This window comes from Canis lupus, chromosome X, assembly GCF_048164855.1.
Source record: "Canis lupus baileyi chromosome X, mCanLup2.hap1, whole genome shotgun sequence".
Taxonomy (NCBI): Eukaryota; Metazoa; Chordata; class Mammalia; order Carnivora; family Canidae; genus Canis; species Canis lupus.
This window is the reverse complement of record NC_132876.1, coordinates 110,144,496-110,164,758: the sequence shown is the minus strand read 5'-3', so window position 1 is coordinate 110,164,758 and position 20,263 is coordinate 110,144,496. Positions and strand designations below refer to the sequence as shown.

Below are 20,263 nucleotides of genomic sequence, written 5' to 3'. Positions count from 1 at the left end.
TCATTCTAAAGCTGCTGGGCTCAGAGGATTTCCAAGTGAGGGGAGTGAGGGCACTGGGAGCAGGTGAGACATGGAGGCTGTGTTTACCTGACTGATGACCTGGCTAATGTGAACTATAGGCACTACTGCCTGGTGTCAATGAAAATCAAACTGTTCTCCTACCTCGGGACTAGTCCACACTCAGCTCTGGTCTGACGTGTGTTACAAAGGGAAATAACTCACAAGATTTAAGCAAGCAACGTGGGCTAGGGTGAAAAAGAACAACTTGGGGCTACTGATCCATGACCCCATGGCTGACAGTGTGCCTGGGGGGTGGGGAGCCGTGCCCACAGTGACAAAGGGAGCCTAGAGCTGATCTTTCTAGCTGGCCAAATGGATGGAGAACATTTGGTTCGGGTTCTGTAGGACTACTTTCCTTTGTTAAAAAAAAAAAAAACAAGAAACAAAAAAAAAAAAAAAGAAAACTCTGGAAAAAAGTTCTATAATTATTATATTTGGTATCTCCTCAAGGGGGAGGGCTTGAAAATCAGATAGGCTAGGTGTTTCATGGCGGGTCTTCAGACAACGTAAGCAAAGGTCAGGGACTACTGCTATCGGGCACAGGGACAGCAAGTCAAGGGACAGGTACTAGCAAATTTGGGAAGTGGTATGTATTTCACTACTCCTCATGACGAAATGACGACACACTCAGTTTGATTCAAGCCATGCTTACTGAGCACCTACTGGGACTAAAGAATTGCAGTAGGGCCTGGGCGTCATATTACACATCGCTATTTGAACATACACATGCTCATTCTACCGCATTCACAGTAGCTCACCATGAAGAAAAGGGAACTTAATCAAAGGATGCGTGTTGCTTTGCTACTGGCCTGCTCTACTCACCTGGGGTGTGAAAGTAAAGATTTGGTTCCTAATCACATATAGCTTAGATGTTCCAAGGACTCCAATGTGCCGATATGGTCGCCCACTCAATTTCATATTCTTATTCCGTCCTATTTGAAAAATAAAAGAGAAATTAGAGTTAGATCAATATGGCAACTTCTAATCCAAGTGACTTTGGCTAAGACTGGGCTTTTTGCATGTTAACCCACTCCGGGGTTTAGTTTTCCTAATACTGTTGATCCTTCTTTAAAATAGGACAAGAATGAATTAAAAACAAATCCCACTGCCTTCTCTTCATGCATGTACACAAATAGCACCCTGTTCAACATCTATGTGGAATGAAACTACTGATAGAACTTTATTAACGTTTACTTCTAATTTATTTCCTACCGAGCCTAGTTATAGTTTCTAAAATCTAAGCAAAGTTGTATTTTAGAGGGACGCCTGGCAGGCTCAGCGGTTGGGCGCCTCCCTTCGGCCCAGGGCATGATCCTGGAGCCCTGGGAACAAGTCCCACATTGGGCTCCCTGTGAGAAGCCTTCTCTCTCTGCCTGTGTATCTCCCTCTCTCTCTGTGTCTCTCACGAATAAATAATAAAATCTTAAAAAAAAGTTATATTTTAGAAAGAGAACCTCCACTCCTGTTTTAATGGGTAAATGAGCATTTTTCTAAGATTACAGATAAAAATTAGAAACATATCAAGACACAAATGACTGTTCCAATTGAGAATTTTCAAAGGTGGTACCTTATTTTACAACAGATCTGGTGAAGGGCACAGCCAAGCTTTGGCGACATCTACTGAACAAGCATGAGAACATGCTTGTCTGCCACTCCTTTTCACTTTGAAGAGGTCGAACCATGTGATTTGGTGCCTTGCCCAATTCTTCACAGTTTATACCTATAAGTCTCCCTCAGAACCAAAACATAGGGTCGCCTGGGTGGCTCAATGGTTGAGCACCTGCCTTTGGCTCAGGGAGTGATCCTGGGGTCTGGGGATCAGATGGAGCCCTGCATCAGGCTCCATGCAGGGAGCCTGCTTCTCCCTCTGCCTGTGTCTCTGCCTCTCTCTCTCCCTCTCTCTGTGTCTCTCATGAATAAATAAATAAAATCCTAGGGCAGCCCGGGTGGCTCAGTGGTTTAGAGCCGCCTTCAGCCCAGGGCATGATCCTGGAGACCTGTGTCTCTCATGAATAAATAAATAAATAAATAAATAAATAAATAAATAAATAAATAATCTTAAAATAAATAAATAAAATCTTAAAAAAAAAAAAAGAACCAAAACCTAGAACCAAGATGCCTCTCACCAAAACCACCCTGCCATTTCCCCAAACCTACCAAGCTTGGCATATATGTGACTGAGAATCCGGCCTGGCTGGACTCGGATTGGATGAATGTCAGCAATACTCTGGACGTTTACCCCATGTTTCCTCAATAAGTCCTTAATGTGGTTGTTTTCTGCCAGAACAGTAACTGTGAACAAGAGCATAATAGCATCTGCATTAGCCTGTGGCCCTTAGCCTCCTCGCATGGAGAATATATTATTGACTGATCTTTCTTTTGGCCTCTGACATACACAGCAGCATGCTCTCCACACACTGGGTGGCTTTGAAAATCACAGCAATTTTCCTGCCACTCTTACTGGTTCTCTCTGGCCTCACCTCCCCAACCCCTATGAAGCATTTTTATTAAGTGCCATCAATGTTCAAGACAGTCTGATAAGACACTTCTAGAAATGGTCTTAAACAGGTCCCAAACCAAATTACCCTATCTCAAATGATGGCTTGTCTCCTTGTGGGTCTGCATTTATTCTAAACCTGTCTTGTGTTCTTTTCATATGGAGTGAGAAGCAGAAACAGCTCTGCATGGGGGGATGCCAGGAGAAGCTGGAGCTCCTGGTCTCAAAGAACAGGAAAGAGCAATATTGTGGGATGTACTAGCAGGGTGTCCTGACCAAGGGAGAGGTTGGGGAAGATTGCTCCCTCCGGGAAGAAGGGAAAATGGGGCTGTTGGTGGGTCGTGGTGCAGCCTGGCCCACCCATGAAGCACAGCATAGGGTCTTGCTGGTGGGGAAGAGCCACCCCAGAGCTGGGCCCTGCACCCTGAATGGGCCGGCTGGGGCCCCATCTCTAGTGAGTGAGGCTGGGCACCTGGCTCTCCAGCAGGCAGGGGACTCACATGCCTGGGACATGGGGGCCTGAGCAGGGACTCCAACCCCTGCACCTCCTGCACCAGTTCTGCTTTGAACGTGGCTTTTAAGAGAACAGTGCTCTAGTAAAGGAAAGGAGTCTTGGGAAGGGGACTGGTGGAGGGGCATTCTGGTCTCAGAAAGGGGGGAAGGTTTCAACTGCAGTAGAGCCTGCTGGGAACAGAGGGTGAGGGTGGTGCTCAGGCTAGAAGGTGATTCGGTTACTACTACAGTAGTCCACTGAGCCCCACCATTGTACCCATAGGCTGGTGGCCTTGAATGTACAATACACATAAATGCCACTGAGACCTGAAGGTCACCTCCTTATTTACATAACATGTGATACTTTTCAAAGTATTTTAATATCTGTGACCTCATCTGAGCTTCATAACAAGGCCCTGTGGGGAAGCCCCACATCTGCTGGCCACTTGTAGCCAATTCCAGGAAATGGGAACCTCAGCCATGTAGGACTGGGTGAAGTGGTGTCTCTTAACATCTGTTTCTTCTGAAGCTTTCAATGCCATGTAAAGATCAGTGGTCACTCTCTGTAAAGGCGACTCTTTTATTGCAGTGGTTTGACTGAGACCTGTGAGCCCATGATCTGATGCAGCCATATGCAGGAAGTTTCTGAAACTGTACTTCTTCCTCCAGGCCAGATCTTATTATATTTTCTATTCTGTTTCTGTTCTATTCTAGAACATTAAAAGAAAAAAAAAAAAGGTGGCTAAAGACCCCTCAACGGGTCCCAGCCTGCAGTTGGAAAAGCGGCCTTGTGAATTTAAGGGCTCACTTAGCAGCACGTGTTGTGTTTAAGTGCAGACTCTGGAGTCAGGCTGGATCAGTCCACTTGGACATCAGCACTGAGTTTGCACCTCCCTCTGTCAACTCTGGGCCCTTGAGCGAGCTAACCTCTAAGCCTCATGTGTAAGATGGGGAAGATAATCATAACTGTTACAATTTCTAGCTGATGAAACTGTTGTTGTTGAGGGCCTGGAGCCCAGTATCAATTGGATGATGCCCCACAGAGCCTCTTACTGTATCCTAGGCAGGCACAGGGGAATGAGTCCATGGTCACAAACAGGACTGCCTTGCATGTATTCAATAATTGTTGTTAACCTACTAAGTAGGTGTGTGCCAAACAACACAGAAGCTAGAAGAAGGATACAGGCCTCATCCTTAAGACATGTATGACGTAGCCACCTGGGTGGCTCAGTCGGTCCAGTGTCTGACTCTTGATTTTGGCTCAGGTCATGATCTCAGAGTCGTGAGACCGAGCCCCAGGTCAGGCTCTGTGCTGGGATCAGTGCTCAGGATTCTTTTTCCCTGTGCCCCTCCCCTCTTTCCTCTCTAAAAATGAAATGAATGGTCTAATTTAGAGGAAATAAGGCGTATACACAAAGTGCTGATATCAGCTGGTACCTAAGTTGCCCTATGAGGCATGTGAGCTCCTCAGGAGTCTACCCTAGGAGGGGAGGGAGGGAGAGGAACTGGTGAGCGAGGACCTACACTGGGGGCTTTCTTCATGACAATTGCAGAGCGTCTCAATGTCACCCTGTGAGGGGGCACCAGTTATGAGGACCCCAAGGCACAGGGAGATGAAATTGCAAGGCTAGGCAGAGCCAGCACTAGAGCAGCAGTCCACACTGGCCTTCCACCTCTCTGGAAGCGGGGCTAGCTGGAAGGGAGGGGAGGCAGGTGAAGACATGGGCCTGCAACTCTGGAGAGAAGCCAGACCTCAAGGAAGGAATGCGTGAACCTTTACTTGCGTTTTTTCACCAGGGTCATGTTCTACTTTTTAAAGAACTGCAATGAAAAATGATGCTCGGGAATCACTTGTGCCCCAACTGCAATCAAGATTTGGATTCAAGAAAACAAATGCTTTGTAGAAAGTAACTTTGTGGTTGAGAAGAATACTGTTGCCTTTGGGAGCTAGTGAGTTATAGAAGGGATGTTGCAGAGCCCATACACACTGAAGCACACTGGTGTACTTTTTAAAAAGTAGAATAGGAAACTAGGGAATCTTTTGCATTAAAAATAACATTGCAGGGCACCTGGGTGGCTCAGTGGCTGAGCGTTTGCCTTTGGCTTAAGTCGTGATCCCAGGGTCCTGGGATCTAGTCCCGCATCGGGCTCCCCGCAGGGAGCCTGCTTCTCCCTCTACCTGTGTCTCTGCCTCTCTCTCTGTGTCTCTCATGAGTAAATAAAATCTTAAAAAAAACCCCAAAAAACATTGACTTTACCCAGTTAAATATGAATAGTAAACATGCTCACAAACCTTGTACTACAACATCGGGTTTGACGGAAGTGGAAAATCTTCTGTTTAAGGGGTCTATTTCCCCAGTGGCGAGGAATCCCTAGGAAAAGAGGAATAGTGACACTGTAAAATACTGAATGAAATCTCACCTTAAACCCAACTGGGCAAATGAAATATCTGGGGGCTCAAAATATTCAGTATTTTAACTCTTTTATGTTTTTCAAATGAACTGCTTATCTTCTCTGAAACACAGTACACCATTAGATAGCCACTGATAAACATATTGTGCTCTGGCACCTTGCTCTCCAGGACTAGCCAAACGTGCCACCATCTTGGCGACTGGAAAGAACAGCAGTGACTCAAACCTCATGAGCCCTCACTCCACGCCAGTCCCGGGCTAAGCCCCTATACACTCACAGTCATGTTCAGGCCTCCTGATGGGGAGGCACCAGGACTAGCATTTTATGGGTGGGGCGATCGAGGTAATGCACTTAAGCTAGGTGGCAGAGAAGGGACTTGGTCCTGGGCTGACTGTCCTGAAACACAAAGCTCCCCTCCATGCTTGCACAGAGTGCTGTTTCAATATGGCTCTCCTCACATCTTCTATAAATGACCGAGTCTTCAGGAGGGTCTCAAGGTGCTCTGGGAGTTCTGAGGAGGAATCTGACCTAATGCTGGGCTTACATGAAGGCCTTTCCATTGAAGAGGCAATGAAGCAGAGCTGTTTGTTCCTCCTCTCACAGACCCAGAGATCAGAGCTGGCAAGTATAGTAGAAATGATCAAGCCCAACCTCTTTACTTTACAGAAGAGGAAACTGAGGCTGGCTCATGAGGTCAGGTTGCTAGTCAAAGGCAGAGCCAGCTTTCCAAGAGATAGACGTGGTATTCCCTACTAAGAAGGACAGAGGTAGGAGACAGTCCCCACCCCCAAGGACATGACCATGAAATCGAGGAGGCAATCACAGCCAGGAAACCACCAATCCACTTCAGCCCCAGAAGCTCCTAATGCCCACTTCCACGGTGACAGCTTTACTTTCTGTCTTCCTTTATACACAGGCAACCCAAGTGGTATTGGACTGGACCTACTACTCAAACCTCTCCCCTACCCTTTTCTAGAGTTTGGGAGGAAACACAGGACTGGGCCAGCCTATAACAGGCTGGAGCTCCCAGCTCTTCTCCTAGACTCTTTCATCCACACCTCTTCCCAGGGGCCCAGAGCAGTCAGCTGGGCAGGAGCCTGTGAGGACAGATGAACGCATCTGATAACGTCAGCCATAAATCATCTACACCATCACTCCCTCCACTCCCCACCGGGGAGGTCGAGATTCATTTTTAGCTGGCACAAAAGCATTTGCATTTTGAAAACTTAAGCCTGGGGGCAAGAACATGTTTAACAGGAAGAAATGAGTCAGAGATAGTAGACCTTCTCTGTAAGGGTGTTATGGGCTAAGGGAACACCTGACACAAAATTCACTGGAGAAAAGCCAGCCCCTGCCCCTTCCTGTAGAGAGCACTGTAGAGTCACTCTGCTTCCTGCAGCCAGGACTGTGCCAGGGGTGGCTGGAAGCTGACTTAGTAGCTTCCACAAACCTCTATCATTCACATGTGTGCTGATCCCAACTGGGAAGCTTCTAGTCTCTTACTGACCATCAACTCAACCTAGTTCTAACCATAGACCAGGAATATGGGGGTGGGGGTCAGGGCAGGGCAGGTGATAGGAGTGCTTGACATGTAGCTGACTCTGAAGTGGGCCAGTGTAAATATGGACACACAAGCCCAGATGGCAAGCCTCAGAGCAGACTCAGTCCAGGCGACTTTAAAACTATGAGATGCCAAAGACATTCACAGCCACACGGGGCAGAGAGCCCCTATGCTCTTCTGGGGTCCCCTACACCTCAGATCAGATGGTTTCCAGTCTGTGAAGTCCCCAAGTCCCCTACCTCTGCCAACAGCGAGCTGAGGATGTATAGGGACTGGCCCCACAGATGAGGCAGCTTCCCCAGAGGAACTCTGTCCACTGTGTGGGGGTTCTTATATTCTTCATCAACCTGGCAAAAAGAAAGACACCCAAGTCAGAATGTCAGAGGATAAAAAGGCCAATGTTACCGCATACTGGGGAGTGCACTGAGGATTTACAAAATGCCACTCATTCGATTCTCCAGGCCAATTCTGTACAAGAGCTGCGACAGGGTGGCCCAAGAGCCAAGGCCTTGGTGTGGGGGCCTCGTGCTAAATGCAGCAGAAGTGGAACTCAGATTCAGGGGTGGCTCCAGGCCAGCGCTCTTCCCATAGGCACACTGACGGCAGAGGGCAGACACAGGCACGTGAAGTCTGGCCTGCCTTCTTTGAGCACAGCCCTGGGCAACAGGAAGTTTCATAGCTCCTGCTTACCCTCGTCTGTATTATGGGTACAATGATCTAAAGCATCACCCTAGAGCCACAGCAGTGCATTACCTGCTGCTAAGTCATCTTTCTCCAGTCTTGTTCTCCCCAGGGGCTCATAAATTGTGTGCCTATGCTAGGAAATTACCAGAAGGTGGCACTATTTATTGAGGAAAACAGTGCTGTACTAGCAGATCACTGATCTTCCATCAAGGACTCAATAAGCTGGGTCCACTGGGGGCTTTTGACTCATCAAAATAAGCTACAGTTCTTTTTTGGATGGACAGTGCTAGCTACACATTGTAAAAGTTAGTCTGCAATTTTCTCTGTTGTAAACTCCATGCTGACCTTTGGATTTTTTTTTTTTAAGTTAACTCTACCCCCCATTCATGGGGCTCAAGCTCATGACCCTGAGATCAAGAGTCACGTACTCTACTGACTCAGCTGGCCAGGTGCCCCTGACCTTTGGGTTTTTTGTCATTACAATGTTGGTCTGGGGTAATGTTAGTGACCACTTTTTCCCTTTGGAAAACAAAGCAATTGAGATTCTTCTCCAAAAGGGAAAATCACACCATGAGGGAGTCATACCCTGCTTGTGGATTTATCAGTGATGCTATTAACAGATCGTTAAAACTTGCTGCAGTAGTAAACATTAAGAAAACCTTCAACTCATAAACTGAACAGAATTACACATGTCAGTAATCAAATTATCAAATAGGTTAACAGTGTGGCAGGAGAATCTCTAAAATGTCAGAGTTATCTTTGAGTAAGCTTGGTTATCTTTGGGTAGTAAGAGGAGAGAGAAATACTTTCTTTTTTCTACAGAATCGTGGATGTTTTGTAGTGTATGGGACTGCTTTCACAATCAGATTATACGTTAGGGCTATTGGAAATGTAAGTAGTGTTAAGAGAAACCATGAAGACCTAGAATGAGAAATAGTTGATGCAAAGAACAGAAGGCAGACAAAGTGTCTGGATCAAGAGACAGCTTGACTCTAGCCTCCCCGGACCCATGTGCCAGCTCCTGCCTCCCTGTGCAGGCATTGGGGTCTGTCTCCTTGTCTCTGTCCCAGTCCTTCTTATGTGCTTGCAGGTCCTCTAACACACAAGGCCTTTGCTGTGCCACCCGTGTGTGTACCCTCCATCCCCCAGACCAGCTCCTCCACCCCCCACTAGCCTGCAGTCTCCCAGAGGCAGAGCTGGCACTGCAAACCCTGAGTGCCCTGGACCCAGCTTGGTGTTTTAGAAACCACTTCTGGACAAAAAGTGTTAGGTCTGAAAGGGGAGTGCAAAATACGAAAAGGCCAAGCATGAGCTCACTTCATTCCAGAGAAGCAGGGCTTGGTTACCTTGTTAGGCGGGATGGCGTACAGTTCTGGCACCAGGTGGATCCCGTTCTTGCCTCTGATTACTATTCCCTCTAGGGCCTCTCGGTATTCTTGGACCTGGAGAATGGCCCCAACCCCACAGCAGGAGAGAGGCGTCATTAATACTGTCATGGGAGGTACATCACAGAAAAACACCTCTCTTGGCAACAGATTAGTAGTAGGACACAGGTCAAGAAATGCACAAATGCCCTCCATGTAGGGAGTATAGGAGGGACTGGGACTCCTGCTGACAGCAAAGGTTAGAAGGAGGGGAATGCACTGGCCTTTTCTGTGTGGTCTTTAACTCACGACTTCAATATTTCACTCTTAGCTTCTCACATATGTAAATTCTGTCTCACCAGCTAGACTACATAAGCTTCTTGGAGTGGAGGCCAGACCTTAAGGAGGGCATCCCACTTCTACCTACCACTAGTTTTCCACTTAAAAGGCCCTTGATCAAGCATTTATTGCTCAGGAAATGTTTGCGAAGGGAACCCGCTGTGAGGGAAAGGAAGTGTACGTACTATGAACCATGTACCAGGATTCTTATGATGCACTACTTGATATGATAAAAGCTGTGGATGTAAACATTTCCATTCAAGGAAAAAGGCAGTGATTTTAAAAAAAAAAAACCTCTGTGTATGAAAAGGAAACAGACTAAAGGGTGAAAGCCCTTTACCAGCCACCCAGCTGTTTTAACATATTTCATCTTTGGAAAGCCTAGTCAAAGGCCTTCTAGATCTCGGTTCCTTCTCTTATGAAATTTGTGGACAGCAAAATCTGCAGGGGTGCATTGTTTTTTAAATGTCATTGGACAGCAAGTGGAAAAGAGACAGAATAGGCATAAGAGCAGCAAATTCTGTGAGACCTAGAAAATAAGGTCCTAAACACATTCTTGTCTTCTCAGCTTTTTTGTTTCTCATAATTGTCAAGTTTCATCATAACTCAAATTCTAACTCAATCCCTTTGAGAACTTTCAGTTCTAGAATAAAGAGACAGAAAACATAATACCCAAGATCATTGCTAAAGTATAACAGTAAGAATCAACAATGGGGGAATATTAACATTTCGAGCTTACTACCATGTTGGGGAGGAAGAATTTTCTCTGCCCTTCCAGGGGCACTAAGAATCAAATTGACATGAGACAGATGAACAGGAGAAAATCAAATTTAGTTACATATGTACAGAAAATCCACAAAGACACAGATGGGATATTCCAAAGATAGTGAAGCACCATGAGGCTTACTTGAGCTCAGGAGAGGGGTGGTGGTGTGAGGACACAAGGGAAGGAAGATCATTTGCAAGAAGGTGAGAGGAGATGTTTTGGAAAACAAAGGTGGCCCTGTGATACACATAACTTTCTTAAATAAAGAGGAATCTGTGTCAGCAGCTTTCTTGCTAGTAGAGACAAGTAGTTGAGGGGGATGTAAAGAGCTTTTCCTGAATCTGCTGAGTTTTGATCACGTTTTTTAAAAAAGATTTTTTTTTTAAAAAAAGATTTTATTTATTTATTCATGAGAGACACGGAGATAGAGGCAGAGACATAAGCAGAGGGAGAAGCAGGCTCCCTGCAGACAGCCTGACGAGGGACTTGATCCCAGGACTCCGGGATCATGACCTGAGTCAAAAGCAGATGCTCAACCACTGAGCCACGCAGGCCTCCCTGGGTTTTAATTACTTTTTTTTTTTTTTTTTGGTTTTAATTACTTTTAACTCAAAACAATGTTCATGCCAAAGTGGCCCATCTTGGGACAGCCTGCCCTTGGCCCCTACAGCCACTTCTGAAACCACTTAGAATTTCTGAGCAGAGCCAGCTTTCAAAACCAAAATAAATCTTGGATTGCTCATCCCACCCCAGTACATGTGGTCTGAACAGGTTAAGAAAACAGTGAAGCATTTGATTATGTCAGTCATTCACATGAGCTTCAGGAGGATAGATCTGTTCCACTTACCAAAGTATGCACAGTGGCAAATGCTAAAGAAATCTGTCTTGAACAATGAATGTTGCATGAACAAATTTTTACTGGGAACTTACTATGTACTAGGCACAGGGAATATATGGATGAACTGGATGGAGACCACCTCTACCAGGGTGCTCTGACAGGTAAGCAGGAGATTAAATACAGCTATAGGTGCCATATTGTGGTAAGCACTGTGGGACGTATAAAAGGGGCATCGATCCAGTGGTTAGGGTCAGAGAAGGCCTTCTGAAAAAAGAGACATTTACAGTGAATCAAGTGAAGGAGAAAGAGGCAGCTGAGGGTCAGAAGCAGGGCTTGGGCACTTGAGAACAAGGGAGACAGCATGGCGTGTTCAAAGGACTGATATGGTTTCAGGGCACTCACATCACAGAGCTCAAGGAACTAAGGAAGCAATAAGAAATCGGGCCAGATTTTATGGGACCCTGTGAAACAGAAGAGCTTGTACTTCCATCCCAAGGCAGGCAGGAGCCTTTCAAAGCTTTTAAGTAAGGCAGTAGCATAATCTAATTCGTCTTTTAATAAGATGCCCCTGGCAACAGTATAGAGAAACAGCAGGGAGTGAGGCTGAAGGCTGGGACACCCATTAAAATGCTGTTACGTTAAATAAGATGTTAACTGAGAATGCCCTTATACTAGAGCTGAAGCCAGCAAAAGCTTAGGCTAGCTGGTCTGAAACAAAAACAAAAACAAAAACAAAAACAACAGAACAAATAAACCTATTTGTGGTCGACTGTGGTTCCCAATGAACCTCACTTCTCAGTACTCATGCCTTTGTGCAGTCCCCTCCCCTCGAATGTGGCATGACCCTTTAAACAACAGAATGCAACAGGAGGGACATTGCCAGTTCTGGCCTAGGCCTTAAGAAAGCTCGGCTGCTTTTGCTTTTGCATTTCGGGGTAAGACCGCCACCCTGTAAAAAGCCTAACTGGTCAGAGACTACAATTCTGTGAGAAGCCCAAGATAGCCACATGGAGGAGAAGTGAGGCCTGGGTCAGGAGCCCAGCCCAGCTCCCAGCCAACAGCCAGCATCAAGCTGCCAGCCAGGTGAGTGAGGTCACCTCAGAAGTAGATCCTCCAGCCCCAGTGAACCAGCTGACACCAAGTGAAACAGACAACCTGTCCCTGTTGAGCCCTTCCCAAATTGTAGAATCATGAACAAATAACATATTTGTTACTTTAATTTGCTACATTTTAGGAAAGCTTGTTAAGCAGCAACAGATAACTGAAACAGTGCCCTAAATTCTTAGGTAACCTTACGTTCTAATAACACTCAGCATACCGATGGAATGAAAATGCTGATTATCAGCACAGCACCCAGCACATTCTTACCTGAACAGCGTCACCAGTGAAGACTCCATCTATTATGAAATACGTCCAGAACACAGGCCATTCGCATTCAATGTTTTCAAAGAGCTTGAGCTCAGCAGGATCATAATGCAATCGGTTTGGGTCCTGGAATCAAACAGGAAACCTTCTGAAAGGTGATGTCAGATTACATATATAATACCACCGTACCTCAGTGGGTTTCATTCACTTTCTGATTCAATACAGCTCTGTGGCTGCTAGGATTAGGAGTCGGCTATAATGGGGAGATGCTATTTCTGGTAGTTTTCCGTGGTAAAATCTCAGAGAAGTCAATCAGAAATGTACACAAGACTCCTTGGTGGTTTATTATACTAAGCTTCCTATATCATGAACAAATAAATAGCAATTTGCCTATAACAGTGCTCAGCAGACTATCTGTTTTATTTAAATTACTATATCAGTCACTGTGGCAAAGAAACTCAAGAAGGAGGCCACAGTTCCTCTTTAAAACACCATGTGAGCCACAGAACTGTTTGTCCTTGTCTACAGGCTGGTTTTAAACCACCAGCCTGCTGTCCTCCTGAAGATTATATTATTCTACTGCCTAACTCCAGCCTTGCTGTCTCCAAAATTAAGACTGCCCTTTCCAATATTCTAACATGTAATTTTATAATCAAGAAAGGGAGAACACCACAGTGGTGATTTAAATATGAAGCAGTTACGGAATCATAAGAAACAATATTTAAATACAACCTCTCTTGGGGTTTTATAGCCATCTCGAAGGAAGCGACAGCATCCATAACGTCCCTAAAGATGATAAAGAAAAAAGTGCAATTGATGAAAGAGAAGAATTTGTCTTTTTATTGTGATTCATGTTGGCCCTGCACCCCCTTCCCATGAATCTTTCAGTAACGAAATGTGTACCAAGTACTCTTTGTTATCAATGCAAAAACTTATCTTTAAGCAATAAGCCAAGTAAATTCAGGTTTGATCAGTGCCAAGAAGGGAAAGTCAAAACTTTCCGTTAGAGTACCAGGGCTGGGAGAGTAATTACTAAGAGTTTACAGAATGACTAGCCCTTCCTTCTCATTGGCTGTATCACACAAAGATGCAGAGGGATCCTCACTGCGTGGAGAAGCCACCAAGGCAGATACTTCTACTTGAAGTACTTGATTGGGCTACTTCTACTTGAAAGATTGGAGAGCCTAAAGGACATTGGAGACTCCTCACAAGTAGGCTCTGGATACAAAGAAGTATGGGGGTGGGGACAGAGGCAGGTGGGGATGGGTGGGGCTTCTTCCGGCCCAGGGCTCTTGCTGCTGGCTTTCCTGCTGCAGGCTCCAGGGTTCCTCTCCAGCTTCCTGGGTGTTCATAAAGAAGGGCAGTGGCACTGAGCTCTTGATCTACCTCCCTAGTCCCTGGATCGCAGTGTTGGGTGTCCATTCCCCAGTTTCTTAAGCGCACGGGGGCTCCTTTAACGCTGGCTGCAGAGGCAAGCGTGCCCCTAGCAGCCAGCCCCACAGTGTTCTGGGAGTCATGGGGAGGCCCAGCCTAGAACCCACTCCCCTTTAAACACTTCATTCCCTGCACTGACTCCCTGGCTACTGGGACAACCTAAAACAGCTTTCTTTTTCTCCACTAAACCGTGAGACAGCTTCTTTGGGGATATGGCTGGAGACTCTTCAATTCTTTTGTATCCAAGGGCTAAAAGCATTTTTTACAGAATCTAAGTAGGATCGTCACCATGAAGATTTTTGGCTTTAAGAAACTTATTTATTTTTTTAAAGGAAATTTACATTCTTGATCATTTTATTGAGAAATTCAGTTGCCTGGGCTATTTAATAACATTCTCAGTTTGGCATATTGTGTCACAGTTCCTGCATTTCACCTCAGAGCAGGGGTTTTCCTAAGCTTGATTTAACTTTTGGATTGCCAAGTCCCCGGAAATTGTGTATAAAGTTGGAGGATATTGGGACATGTGCATTTTTTTCTAGTGGGGACTTTATAGCTTTTAAGAGATTCTCAAAGAAGCCTGTGATCTCTAAAAGGTTAAGAAGCTCTGCTTTAGAAGTATAGAAGGGGAACAAATTGGGATTAGAGGTGCTGGCTTGAGTTCAAGCTCTGCTATCAGGAATAAGAACTACGGCACTGGATCACTCTGAGACTATCTTCTCCCCTGTACACTCGGCTGTGGATACTGCACTCTCAATCCACTTAAATAAACCAAGCCACTGACCTCATGGTGAATGAAGGCCTGGGTGAGCTGCTCCACACCATCATGAAAGGGGCACTTAACACAGGGCAAAAGGACACCAGCATGATGAACGCTTACCTGGAGCTTGGAAATAATTTCATTTTTGGTCAAATTCACGAGGTTCACATCTTCCACTGCAAAGGCCGGGAAAGAGATAATGGAAAGAAGTCCAGCGTCAATCTCCTTAGACGTTGATGCTCTTGGCAGCATGGAGAACAGAATAGACTGAATGAAAAACAAAGAGGTGGCTTGAACCTGGGAAGTGTGAATAGTTAGTTGCATGGTATCTAGAGACCATGACCTCAGCCCAAAGGAACATTTGAATGAGTTTGCCGATTTTGAGTTGAGCTTTCTCCTACCACTACAGCCCCTGCTGGGGGACCTCGCCTGGTCAGCCAAAGACTCCCATTCCTTGTGGGAGAGGGGAGGGCTGGGGAGAGCACAGTACTGCCTGGAGCCTATGCTGAGAGCTGCTGGTCTCCCTCCCCTGGGTGCCTTCTGTTGACTTTGCTGTGTCTTTCGGACATGCAAGGGAGGAACTAAGGACTACTATGTCAGCAGGCCGGGGTGTCCTGGATGTGAAGATAAAGACAGAGAAGAATACCTATATGGGGCTAGCGTGGAGAAATGTCTGGTTCCTGTGGAATGTGACTAGGTGATCCAGAACCCGTGTATAGGAGTCAAATCCAAGAGACCACACGAACACTCAGGCAAAATGGTAAATAAGGAGAATCACTGCAGTCCTAGAACTAGGGTTACTCAGTGGCACTGTAATATGGCCTCAGTTATAAGGTAGTAGGATTAGGCACTGCAAACTAAAGGAAGGTGAAATGCTAAGTCTGGGAAGGGAAGGGAGCAGACACTGGGATCTGTGCAGACACGGGGTTAGAGCCCTGCAAACACAAGCAGAGTAAATTTCATATAAACATGGTGTACTACGTTAATTGATTTTCAGGTGTTACACCAATTTTGTATTCCTAGAATAAATCCCATTTGGTCATGTTAAAAAATGTTTTTTTCCGTTTTATAAAGAAGGAATTTGGGTACTATGTCTAGTTCACATATGAGGGCTGAGACTCAGACACAGACTTGTGTGACAGAATGAGGATTCTAAGCCAGGCCCAGCTGGCAGCAGAGCTCACATGGTTTCCACTAGGGACTACGCATTAGTAAGATGCAAATCAGCTTGACTCTATTCAACTGTAGCCCAAGAAAGAGCAGATTCTCCATTAGGGACTATTTAATGCGGGGAAAGGAGGTAAAGATGGGGGAGCCCTTCAGCCCTTCAGCCCTTCAGCTTCAGAATAAAGCTTCATTTTCTCAAGCGAACTGACCCCGAAGGCCAGTTCTTTAACTAGCTGATCTCCCTCAGGCTCTCTGCCTGGAAACAGGCACTCCCTCCAGAAGCTCTCTGCTAACAAGTTTACATGGCTCTTACCACCCTCACAACCCTGGCACAGTATGTGGCAGACAGTGGACCCTCACTAAGTAAGAGTTTACTGACTAACCAGCAATGGGTGAGCCACTGTCTGCTTAATGGAGTCCCCTAATCTGCAACAAATCACTCCTTTCTCGGCCCTCTATTTCATGTAGGTTCTACTAATTTGTCATTTGTCCCACGTCATCTCTCCTCCACCATCCATCCTACCCATCCCTTCCCCTCCTCGAGTGAACTACTGCTTGCTAGTATTCAATTTGGTGGCATCATGAAAGAAACTCAAGAGAAAACCACCTATATGCTCAAAAACCAAACAAGATTTTGCCTCCAGGAAAACAAGGTTGCTATGACTCGCCATCATGTTGTACGTTTACATAGCACTTTTCAGCTTATAGAGTGCTCTGACGAACTCTGATCCTTACGACCACTCTGCATGACAGGAGGGGAAGGTGCCAGTATGCCCATTTTATGGATGAGGAAACTGAAGCTCAAAGAAGCCAAGTACCACCAAGCTAGAAAGGTGAGGAGTGTGGGGCACTTGGCTGGCTCAGTCGGTAAAGCATGCAGCTCTTGATCTCAGGGTTGTGAGTTTGAGCCCCATGTTGGATGTAGAGATTACTTAAAATTAAAATCTTAAAAAAAAAAAAAGAAAGAAAGAAAGAAGAAAAGGTGGGGAATGTGACCTGGAGCCCAGGTCTTCTACTCCATCAGTCCTGTTCCCTCCTGTCTGGACCGTGAGAGGCTGGAGCTGTTACCTGACAGTGTTCGACATCATCAGGCAGGACGTGGATCACTGACTTGCGTCCTCCATGGGCTCCGAAGAGGTCCAGCTCATCAATTGCCTCAAGGGCTGCCTGCAAGCACAGGTATGAATCACTTTTTCTCTCTAGTAAAGATACACTCCCATATCCGGTACTCCTTTCTCATTAAGCAATCTAGCATGCATGTTTTCCCAAAGGTTATGAAACACATCTCTAAAATTCAGCTAACATATCCTGTAGACATATCCTATCCTTATTTTCAGTGGAATCACGCTTTTCCTATATATTGCTGCTCTTTGCAGAAACAAGAAAAACAGACAAACATTTCCCCAAATGAGGTTATTATTTGACCATAAAATGAAATATTGATGAGTTCCTAACATTGGGAGAGAGCGCTAAATTCACAGACAGCTTTTCTTTCACCTATTTGTGTCAATTCTAACATTAGCATGTCTGCCACTTCAGAAAGTTATTTCTTTTAATATGAAGTATGTTTTTGGTCAGTTGACCTTAAAGAACATATTTCTTGTTGCTTTGAAAATTCTAGTTCTAGAGTCTTTATTCTCTCCAAGTATATACTTTCATCTTGAGCATGAGGGAGGCATGTTAAATGTCTAGGGTGAGAGCTGTAAACTGGTGGCTGGCAGACAGAATCTGCCCCACAGAACACAGGTGCTCTGAAGAAACACAGGTGGCCTGAAGAAATTTAAAAAATGATTTTAAACGGGAATACCTTTAGAGAAAGTTCCCAGTGTCCCCAGGACCCCTCAGTATTTTTCTATCTGGCCAGTTTCACTTGTTTATTATGTTACTTGCCTGACCTGACTCCATAGACTTTTGAACTTGTAAGCCCTGCCCTACAAAGCAGTCATATTCTTCAGCCTTCTTTATGACCCAGAAAAGAAGACTGGACATCACACATCCAGATGCTTAGACAACAGCAAGAGCTGAGACCTGTGGGTGATAATAATGGATGATGAGGAAGGAGGGCCCTGAATTTCTGGCATAGGCACATTTCAGGGTAGGAAACCCACATTCTTTACCTATCATCTCAGTCAGCTGGGGTATATGTGCCACTCAAATTTCATACTTGCAGTTGACTTTTGAAAAATATGCTAATCAGATTAAACCCAAACCCCTAAAGATGGCAACCAAATCAAAGCAGTAGAAATGCAAAGAAGGAAGAACAAACAGGTCCAGAGTGTCACCTTGGCCATTCCTACAGAGCTCGCATTCAGTTCTGGAATGCCCTGATTAGTCTTGTCTCCTCGTTCCCACATTCCATAATCCTGCAGAAGAAGATGGGAGTGAGCAGAGCAGGGAAGGTGCTATGGAAAAATAATCCCTTTATGTTACCATGGCACAATGAAACATGAGTATCTCTTCTCAAAGGTTGCCGAATTCATGGCTTTACATACTCTGGCTGTGCTCTTGTCCTCAATTTCACTTCACTTGACCTCTGTGCAGAATTTTGCAAGTAAAAACTCAAGTGAAACAAAAATGCATGCAAAAACACTCTCAATTTTCTTATTTCTAAAAGTTATCAATTTGTAAGAAACTCTTGATTTGTAGAGAACAAAATTTTTATCTTCAAATCAAATGAAATGCTGCCCCTTCTACTTAGCAAATCCTTTTGAACTTCTATTATATTCTAAGATAAAGAAACTTAAACAAATGCATTATAACCAGGTGAAGCCAACCAAACCATTTAAAATAATTTAATACCTATTCCTAGTGTCACTTCTTGGAGGAAAATGCTGAGTAAGTAACAGAGGCCAAAATCAAAAGTGAGGCACAGAATAGTGAACTCTCTTGGTCTTTTAAAACCGATTCATGTGAACTGGCTCAGAACACTCCATCCATACAGAGAATGTGATACATGCATACCTAACTTGTATAATTCATATCTTCTCTTAAGAAAGACAAGCACTGGATGCTGTTTTGAAATAATGCTACAGAGCAGCACTGAAAAATTACAAGCCAACAAGAACAGGACCGGTGCCAAAATATCAGTGTTTATTATTTATCTGCAAAGATGAACATTCCAAAATGTACAAATTTAGACTGAGGCCCACCCAAGTGGCTTTAGACTCTCTCCAGCTGAGCCCCAGGACTCCTTTCTTCAGTGCTCTTCACATCTGGGCCTTTCCACATTCCAACCCATTCTTACTCCAACCCTGGAGCCAAGTGACTCATCCTCAAAAACCGCTCTCATCAGCTTGCTCCCTTGTGCAAGAATCTAAAATGACAAAGTGCTTATTCCCCAGTGGCACACATCAGCTCTCTTGGGCCAGCCACACCTCCGGTATCATGCCTCCACCCCCTGCACGCCCACAATCCAACTTTGTTTTCTGCTACTCTACAACAGTCCATTTTCAGGCTAAGTCTACTCCTTCCCTCTGCACCCCACCCCTGCTCCCCAGGGACCCCTCGCACACTCAGAGCCCATTCCTGCCCAGGACTGCTCATGCTATGCCGCACTGTCTGCTCATCCTGCAAAGGTCCAACTAAAGTCCCACCCTTTCCACAAAGACTCCTCTGTCTTTTTTAGACCTCGGTACTCCTGGCATTTTGAGCCAGGTCACTCTTTGCTGTGGGGCTGTCCTGTGCACCGCGGGATGTTCAGCAGAATCCTTTACCATCACGCGCTAGATGCCAGCAGCTCCCTCCCCAGGGTGACAAGCAAAAATGTCTCCAGACGTTGCCAAATGTTCCCTGGGAAGGGAAGACTGCCCTTCGATGAGAATCACCTCTTTAGACCCAAGTAGCCCTTGGACCAAACCTAGTCTGCCACCTATGTTTGTAAATAAGGTCTATCTGGGACATAGCCATGCTCACATGCTCCCGTGTCATGCCTTTCTGCGACAAGGGCAGAGTTGCCTAGAAGCAAAAGGGACTGCAGGGGCTGAAAAACTGAAAATATTTACTGTCTGGCCCTTTACAGAAAATGTTTGCTGACCCTTGCTTTAAGACCATAGTGACTTCTTTCTTTCCTTTTCTTTCTTTCTTTCTTTCTTTCTTTCTTTCTTTCTTTCTTTCTTTCTTTCTTTCTTTCTTTTTCTTCTTTCTGATTTTATTTCTTCATGACACACACACACACACACACACACACACACACACACATACAGAGAAAGAGAGAGAGAGAGAGAGGCAGAGACACAGGCAGAGGGAGAAGTAGGCAGGGGCCCGACGTGGGACTCGATCGTGGGACTCCAGGATCACGCCCTGGGCCAAGGGCAGGCACCAAACCGCTGAGCCACCCAGGGATCCCTCTTTCTTTCTTTTTAAATCAAACTCTCCTCTTTCTTTTCTGCCCTTAATTAACAGTTAGCTTTGCACAGGTTCTCTGTTCTCTAAGAAGTGGATGAGGCTCCACTTTCCATATCAGACAAAAGTCTGCTGGGATTCTAAGATTAGACATTTACACACGTTTACACCTGCCCACACCTGGCC

The 20,263-nt window shown here is 45.4% G+C and overlaps 1 protein-coding gene across 7 annotated transcripts in view; it reads right to left on the bottom strand.

Annotated features, from left to right (window-relative positions):
• The window catches only part of PHKA2 (phosphorylase kinase regulatory subunit alpha 2), an 83,354-nt gene that overhangs the window by 29,551 nt on the left and 33,540 nt on the right, over positions 1 to 20,263 (bottom strand). For all 7 annotated transcript variants that reach the window (XM_072817564.1, XM_072817563.1, XM_072817560.1 and 4 more), the window contains 10 exons: positions 18,019 to 18,099; positions 16,805 to 16,903; positions 14,690 to 14,836; positions 13,111 to 13,164; positions 12,382 to 12,504; positions 9,053 to 9,148; positions 7,262 to 7,369; positions 5,343 to 5,421; positions 2,218 to 2,352; positions 883 to 992 (listed from right to left, as the gene is read on the bottom strand). In XM_072817564.1, the coding sequence (XP_072673665.1) occupies positions 883 to 992; positions 2,218 to 2,352; positions 5,343 to 5,421; positions 7,262 to 7,369; positions 9,053 to 9,148; positions 12,382 to 12,504; positions 13,111 to 13,164; positions 14,690 to 14,836; positions 16,805 to 16,903; positions 18,019 to 18,099 (1,032 nt within the window). The remainder of the gene's footprint in view (positions 1 to 882; positions 993 to 2,217; positions 2,353 to 5,342; positions 5,422 to 7,261; positions 7,370 to 9,052; positions 9,149 to 12,381; positions 12,505 to 13,110; positions 13,165 to 14,689; positions 14,837 to 16,804; positions 16,904 to 18,018; positions 18,100 to 20,263) is intronic.